The sequence below is a fragment of the Penaeus chinensis genome, chromosome 35 (assembly GCF_019202785.1).
Source record: "Penaeus chinensis breed Huanghai No. 1 chromosome 35, ASM1920278v2, whole genome shotgun sequence".
Classification (NCBI taxonomy): Eukaryota; Metazoa; Arthropoda; class Malacostraca; order Decapoda; family Penaeidae; genus Penaeus; species Penaeus chinensis.
The window spans coordinates 35,528,445-35,535,944 of record NC_061853.1 but is presented as its reverse complement, the minus strand read 5'-3'; the positions used below and the strand labels follow the sequence as shown (position 1 = coordinate 35,535,944).

The 7,500-nt window shown below is 46.7% G+C and overlaps 2 protein-coding genes across 2 annotated transcripts in view; one reads left to right on the top strand and one right to left on the bottom strand.

Annotated features, from left to right (window-relative positions):
* Positions 1-1,578: 1,578 nt before the first annotated feature.
* Positions 1,579-2,457, bottom strand: LOC125044148 (putative protein TPRXL; the record flags this gene model as incomplete). The annotated part of the gene is made up of 1 exon (XM_047640600.1): positions 1,579-2,457. A coding segment is annotated over one exon (879 nt), but the record flags the coding sequence as incomplete, so codon positions are not given.
* Positions 2,457-7,500, top strand: part of LOC125044147 (retinitis pigmentosa 1-like 1 protein) — a 70,503-nt gene continuing 65,459 nt past the window's right edge. Inside the window, exons 1-4 of the mRNA XM_047640598.1 lie at positions 2,457-2,563; positions 2,673-2,677; positions 2,745-3,224; positions 3,690-4,749. Coding sequence (XP_047496554.1) covers positions 2,457-2,563; positions 2,673-2,677; positions 2,745-3,224; positions 3,690-4,749 — 1,652 coding nt within the window. The remainder of the gene's footprint in view (positions 2,564-2,672; positions 2,678-2,744; positions 3,225-3,689; positions 4,750-7,500) is intronic.

Here is a 7,500-nt window from a genome sequence, read left to right as displayed (position 1 = left end):
AGAAAAATAATATGTTGCTCGAAGAGCGCGAATCCACAGCCTGTGATCGAGCGAGGAATGTGGCTGCCACAGGTGCCATCTAGCGCCACTTAGTGACATTATGCTTGGAGGAGCCGTCTGGTCACCGCATGCCTTAGTCGCCTCCTGCGCTCTCAGAGGTGCACACGCTCGTCCATCCACGTCTTACTTATTTAAGTGTTTATTTAGTTTCGTGACAAAAAGAACGGAAAAAAGGTTATAATTTTCCCAGGCCACGGGGATATTTTCTTCAGCACAGTTTTCCAAGATAGTTCACATTGAGAAATTAGCGGTGGAACTTTTTCCTCTGTGTGTGTGTCATTCCGCAATAGAGTCAATTTTAAGATAACTTTCGGTTCAATGACGTCAAATCTAAGGGAGACTGTCTATCAGTAGATGTTGCAAACGCAGTCCCTCCTTAGTTCGTGGACTGAAAATAAGAAGGTTCGTATGCAGATTGAGTGAGAAATAAAAAAGAAGAAAAAAAGAAAAAGACCGGTTTCATCAAGTGCATACTAGTACAGTAAAACAAAACTGTGCCACTCACAGCGGTATTGTACTTTCATATCGCATTGTTCGTAATACCTGCATTTCTCGGAGGTCAAGTGTATATCAGTTTGCAAGAAACATGACAACCTGACTTGGAGCTGACCGGCGCCCCAAGATGTGCAATGGTGTTACCCGCTACCAGTGATGGCTGACGTGTATATAAGCGAGCCAGCAGGTTCCCTCTCCCCCATTGTGTCTCGCAATGTTCCTGAGGGAAGAGGGAGCTCGACCATCATGTCAACCTCTAACAGGCAGGGAAGGAGGAACAGGGTGAGAAAGGTAAAGGGAACGAGGGAGGAACCGGGAGGCGTTCGCGGCCCCGGCACGAGGGCGAACAGGGGGGTCGCAGAGTTGAGGAAAGGCAGAAGTGTTGGTTCCTCGGTGGACGAGAAGCCGCAGTTCAAAGACTATCTCGCTCAGCAGAGACAGAGGCGGCTTCAGCGGCTCAAAGGCAAAGGTGGCAAACAAAAAGCAGAAAGGGAACAGAAAAAGGATGATGCGGTGGAAAGTGAAGAAAAGCTCACTCGGGGAGACTCGGCAGGCAGCAGCGGGAGTAAAGATGAGGGGATACATAGCACGGGCGAGAAAGAGGAAGACGCTGACAACGAAGAAAATAATGGAAGCCAAGAAACTGAAATCGCGAACGAGGTGGACGACGACGAGGGGCGGGGAAGTATAAATGATGACAACGAGCTTCCAGCACTCCCGGTGGAGGAAGGGGAGGAGGCAGCCACGGACAATGCTGACGGCGCCGAAGAAGAACAGCCTGGCGACGAGGAGCAGGAAAAAACGTTTCAGCCAGGAATTCATCCAAGAGGCCGACGGAGGCTACACCGGAGGCAATCAAGACGTCCTGTCTGATGTGTCTAACAGTTATGGAGGCGTGGAGACCTTGAGGATGGGGGACGGTTTTCAAGGTAAAAACCTTGAGGGCGAAGACGACGCTAACGGCTACCATGGAGACATGGACGAGCCGAGTTCTCTGGCCGCGAGTTTCCGAGACTCTCTGAGTCACTCGCGCGACGAAGGACTCGGCACGACGGCGGAACTGTCGCTGCTCAGAGACAGTCTTGCGGACGCGCTGGCCGGGGCAGGGGAGGGACAGGAGGGCGCCGAGATGGAAGCAAACGCAGACGAAGGGGAGGAGGAGGAGGCTCCGGTGGCTGAGGGTGAAGAAGCAGCTGTTGAAGAAGACGAACTAGCTGCTGACGGAGAAAAAGAGGACACTGAGGAAGCTGACGAACAAGCAGCAGCAGAAGGTGTAGACGTAGCAATTACTGAGGAAGGGGAAGTAGTAACAATTGATGGGGAAGCAGTGACTGCTGAAGATGAAGACGAACCACCAGCGACTGATGGTGAAGTAGAAACTGCTGAAGGGGAGACAGAAACTGCTGAAGTTGACGCAGAAACAGCTGAAGATGAAGCAGAAACTGCTGAAGGGGAAACAGAAGCTGCTAAAGATGAATCAGAAACTGCTGAAGGGGAGGCAGAAATTGCTGACGTTGACGCAGAAACAGCTGAAGATGAAGCAGAAACTGCTGAAGATGAATCACCTGCTGAAGGTGAAGTAGAAACTGCTGAAGGTGAAGCAGAAACTGCTGAAGTTGAAGCAGAAACTGCTGAAGTTGAAGCAGAAACTGCTGAAGATGAAGCAGCTGCTGAAGGTGAAGTAGAAACTGCTGAAGGTGAAGCAGAAACTGCTGAAGGTGAAGCAGAAACTGCTGAAGGTGAAGCAGAAACTGCTGAAGATGAATCACCTGCTGAAGGCGAAGTAGAAACTGCTGAAGTTGACGCAGAAACAGCTGAAGATGAAGCAGAAGCTGCTGAAGTTGAAGCAGAAACTGCTGAAGATGAATCACCTGCTGAAGGTGAAGTAGAAACTGCTGAAGATGAAGCAGAAACTGCTGAAGGTGAAGCAGAAACGGCTGAAGTTGAAGCAGAAACTGCTGAAGTTGAAGCAGAAACTGCTGAAGATGAATCACCTGCTGAAGGTGAAGTAGAAACTGCTGAAGATGAAGCAGAAACTGCTGAAGGTGAAGCAGAAACTGCTGAAGGTGAAGCAGAAACTGCTGAAGTTGAAGCAGAAACTGCTGAAGTTGAAGCAGAAACTGCTGAAGATGAAGCAGCTGCTGAAGGTGAAGCAGAAACTGCTGAAGGTGAAGCAGAAACTGCTGAAGTTGAAGCAGAAACTGCTGAAGATGAAGTAGAAACTGCTGAAGTTGAAGCAGAAACTTCTGAAGGTGAAGCAGAAACTGCTGAAGTTGAAGCAGAAACTGCTGAAGATGAAGCAGCTGCTGAAGGTGAAGCAGAAACTGCTGAAGATGAAGCAGAAACTGCTGAAGGTGAAGCAGAAACGGCTGAAATTGAAGCAGAAACTGCTGAAGTTGAAGCAGAAACTGCTGAAGATGAATCACCTGCTGAAGGTGAAGTAGAAACTGCTGAAGGTGAAGCAGAAACTGCTGAAGACGAAGCAGCTGCTGAAGACGAAGCAGCTGTTGAAGTTGAAGCAGAAACTGCTGAAGGTGAAGCAGAAACTGCTGAAGATGAAGCAGCTGCTGAAGGTGAAGCAGAAACTGCTGAAGTTGAAGCAGAAACTGCTGAAGATGAAGCAACTGCTGAAGATGAAGCAGAAACTGCTGAAGGTGAAGCAGAAACTGGTGAAGTTGAAGCAGAAACTGCTGAAGATGAAGCAGAAACTGCTGAAGGTGAAGCAGAAACTGCTGAAGATGAAGCAGAAACTGCTGAAGTTGAAGCAGAAACTGCTGAAGGTGAAGCAGAAACTGCTGAAGATGAAGCAGAAACTGCTGAAGGTGAAGCAGAAACTGCTGAAGATGAATCACCTGCTGAAGTTAAAGCAGAAACTGCTGAAGATGAAGCAGAAACTGCTGAAGTTGAAGCAGAAACTGCTGAAGGTGAAGCAGAAACTGCTGAAGGTGAAGCAGAAACTGCTGAAGGTGAAGCAGAAACTGCTGAAGGTGAAGCAGAAACTGCTGAAGGTGAAGCAGAAACTGCTGAAGTTGAAGCAGAAACTGCTGAAGGTGAAGCAGAAACTGCTGAAGGTGAAGCAGAAACTGCTGAAGGTGAAGCAGAAACTGCTGAAGTTGAAGCAGAAACTGCTGAAGGTGAAGCAGAAACTGCTGAAGTTGAAGCACCTGCTGAAGGTGATGTAGTAGACACTACAGAAAGTGAAGAAGCAACTGCTGAAGTTGAAGAAACATCTCCAGAAGAGAAAGCAGAAACCGCTGAGGGAGACGAAGCAGCCACTGCTGAAGACGCCATTGAGCCGAGCGACGAGGCCACGGCGCCTGAGGGGGAAGGGGAAAAGAATGACAAGGAAGAGGAGATAGAGGAAGTTCCGGCCATCGCGAAGATGACCGGCCGCTTCCAGGTTCGGAAGGCCGCGAGGGGCGGCCAGCCCGTGCCCTCGACGGCGAAAAGGGCTCCCTCGAAGCCGCCTTTGGACCTGAGCAGAGTGGCAGCCAACAGGAAGCCCATCTCGTGGCGACCGACGCCGGTGCAGACGTCAGCGCGCCCCGAAAACGCCAAGCCGAGAAACAAGGTTCCCGTCAGGAGGTTCCGCCCGAAGAAGGTGGCGGAGAAGGGTAAAGCCGAGACGGCGCCGAAAGAGGAAGCGCCTGCTATAATCGAGACGGCAGCAGAACCCGGGCCGCAGGAAGAGACGACGTCGCAGGTGAGCCAGGAGGAGTGGCAGGGCAGCCAGGTCTCCCTGGCCACCCTCGACCTCCCGCCCGTCAACGTGAGTCTCGACGGAGACTCAGACAGAGGGGCGTTCGACACTCACAGGTCTATCGGGATGGAGTCCATGCCGGAGACTCAACAAAAGGACAGCTTTCATACCCTGGACCATGACAGCGGGAGACCCAGGACCGCCGGCACGAAGAACAAGTCCTCGAGGACGAGCACCCGTAGAAAACGGATCGGCAGCAGGAAGTCCTCGAGCCTCAAGAAGTCTTCGGAGTCGATAAACTCGGCTCCGGAGATCACGGGCGGGAAAGTGCCAAGCACAAGCGAGGTGTGGGTGCCCGAGGAGAACAAGCTGTATGTGTACACGTACAGCTCCCAGCCGAGGCTCCTCCACGTGCGCAAAATGGCCGCTGGGAGGGTGGCCACCACCAGCCAGTACGACCAGGATCCGAACTCTTCCTTTAGGCTAAAAATAAGGTAAGATCACGTGCGTGACGTCGCCGCTGGTGTGTTGGACCAGTTTTACCCAGTATTATACAATGTATGTCGCGTTAAATCTCATCCTAATTTCGTAATATTTACATCCTGCGTTAAAAGTTAAAAGATCCCTTCAGAAATACCCCTTTGGGTTCAAATGATTATATAATGCAGAGATGAATGAGAATTAGAGATGTGTGAAGGCTTGCATGAACTAGATTTGGGCGTATGGAGCGCAACGGGGCACTCACCTCGTATGTATTTTCGTGATCGATGACCTCATAATGGATATTACAGAATGCCCACTTGAACCTGCAAAATACAAGTGAGGGCGATGGTACTGTTCTAAATCTCGGGTATATCAAGACTTTAGCCGAGAGAAGTAATTTATGAGAGTCTTGGGCCTTATTAAACTTATTCAGTGAGCTCTGAGAGTCATTTCTGGCCACACACTAAGATTGAAGTAATGTTTTTAGTCAGAAGCGAGGAAGCTTGACCCACAACACGCGTAAACAGGCACATATTAATTACATATAATACAAAATCATATTGTTTCTCAGTAACAGGGTATTTTCCACTCACCTTATGTATGTGTATTTAGAGAATAATGAAAATCATGAAAATCACATTCACGAATATAACTTGCAAATTGTTTATAGTAAGTCATTAGATCAAGGCAATGTACAAATCTGTGTGTGTGTGTGTGTGTGTGTGTGTGTGTGTGTGTGTGTGTGTGTGTGTGTGTGTGTGTGTGTGTGTGTGTGTGTGCGTGTGTGTGTCCATGAATGTGTTTTCAAATTACTGCGCTTTTTCCCATGTACTCAAAACCAGTAGTGACATAGACATACTTTCGACTCCACCGAACAGTACCTCGGGTCAATAGAGCCATATGTCGCCTTGAAGCGTCCGACCCAAAAGCCCAGTGTGCCACAAGAGCAAAAGAGCATTCGCGGGGGTAATAGACGCTCTATTATCGCGGCGTATAACGAGGAACGAAATTAGAGCGATGGAGAAAGCTGACGTCAGAGCGGCAAAGCAGCAGAAAACATGCATGAGGGAAGTGGAGTGTAACGGAAACCTAGGTTCCATTATGTATAATTTTATATTATTATTAAGGCTGAGTAGAACAAGGTATTCCTATTCGGTGAGATTCTATTCTCACGAAATTGCACTAAACGGTGTGCACGTACAGTGTTTGCGTAATTTGAGTTACTCGCCTAATGAATTTGACCTAAATTTCTCTTACATTTCGATTTTATTTATACCGACCAGATATCACAATACATCAAGTATAACCACATCAAAAGAGAAACATTACAGTACCAGTTACCTTCAGGAAATGAAGACGAATGAGGCAGCTTCATCCAATATGCGCCACGACCCACGGCTTCTAATGACGTCGTTCCCATTCAAGGGAAGGGAAAAAGAAAAGGAAAATGGAAGGAATCAAGAGCAAGGTCTTCCCTCTTTCTTCCCCTCGCTCCCCGTGATCACCGAGGAGGGAAATGAACTACTCCCCTCATTACAGGTGACACGGGGAGAAAGGGTAGCAGAAGAGGGGAAGGTGTTGTGATAAGGTCGTCCAAGGTCGTATTGCCTTTGTGGGTGATTCGTTACAGTAACTAATACCAGGGGTAACGTTACAGTAACTAATACCAGGGGTAACGTTACAGTAACTAATACCAGGGGTAACGTTACAGTAACTAATACCAGGATATTATATTCCGTCTAATTTCAGGAAAGGAAAAACTGGCTGGCTCTGATTCGCTAAGTCGTTTTTAAAGAAATGTAATATAGTGGTGTTGAAGGAAGCCAATCTAAATTCTAAAAAGGCTAAATATTGTATTTAAGTTTTAAACTACAAATATATGTAACTGTAAGTATTAAGAGTTAGTGACCAGAATAAAAAAAAAAAAAATGTGAATGAAAACCCTCCAGGACTCGGGTTGAGTTGCCAGTTTTTCCTTTCCTGCGATTGGACGTACTGAAGCAACCGTTCCCGCTTATGCAAAACACCTCAGCATTCCAGCATTAATAGAAATCTAATTGATAAACCATAAACAAACAAACATACAAAAGCGTCAAACCTAACGAATCATATAATACAGCCAAACAGTCTTTGGTGCTTATATGCTATTAAAATATCATTACCCTTTTGACCTTTGCAAGTAAATTACTCGTAGCTCTTTTTGATAATTATGTATGTAAACAAACAAATGGTAGACCGGGAAAAAACATTCTTTTATTTAACGTTTATATTATACTCATAATTTGTCTGGCCTTGAGAAAGAGAAAAGCATTTCACATAAAGTTTAAGCACGCATATATTCTTTTGGGAGGGTATTTATGCATGTTTGAGTGCATATATATGTATATATGTATATAGATACATACATACATACATATATATATATATATATATGTGTGTGTGTGTGTGTGTGTGTGTGTGTGTGTGTGTGTGTGTGTGTGTATTTATGTATACAAACAGACACACACACACATACACACACACACACACACACACACACACACACACACACACACACACACACACACACACATATATATATATATACATATTTAACCAACGTTATCTGTGCAACTCCTGCATTTATAGTTGGCAAGACCTCAAGACACCTACAAACACCATACCCTTCTAGGTATATTTTCTTTTGTTGCCCATTTGAAGCTGGGTATTAGTAATAAAGAAAAGTTTGCATCTTACCCACAATACCTAAGAGAATTTGTCGG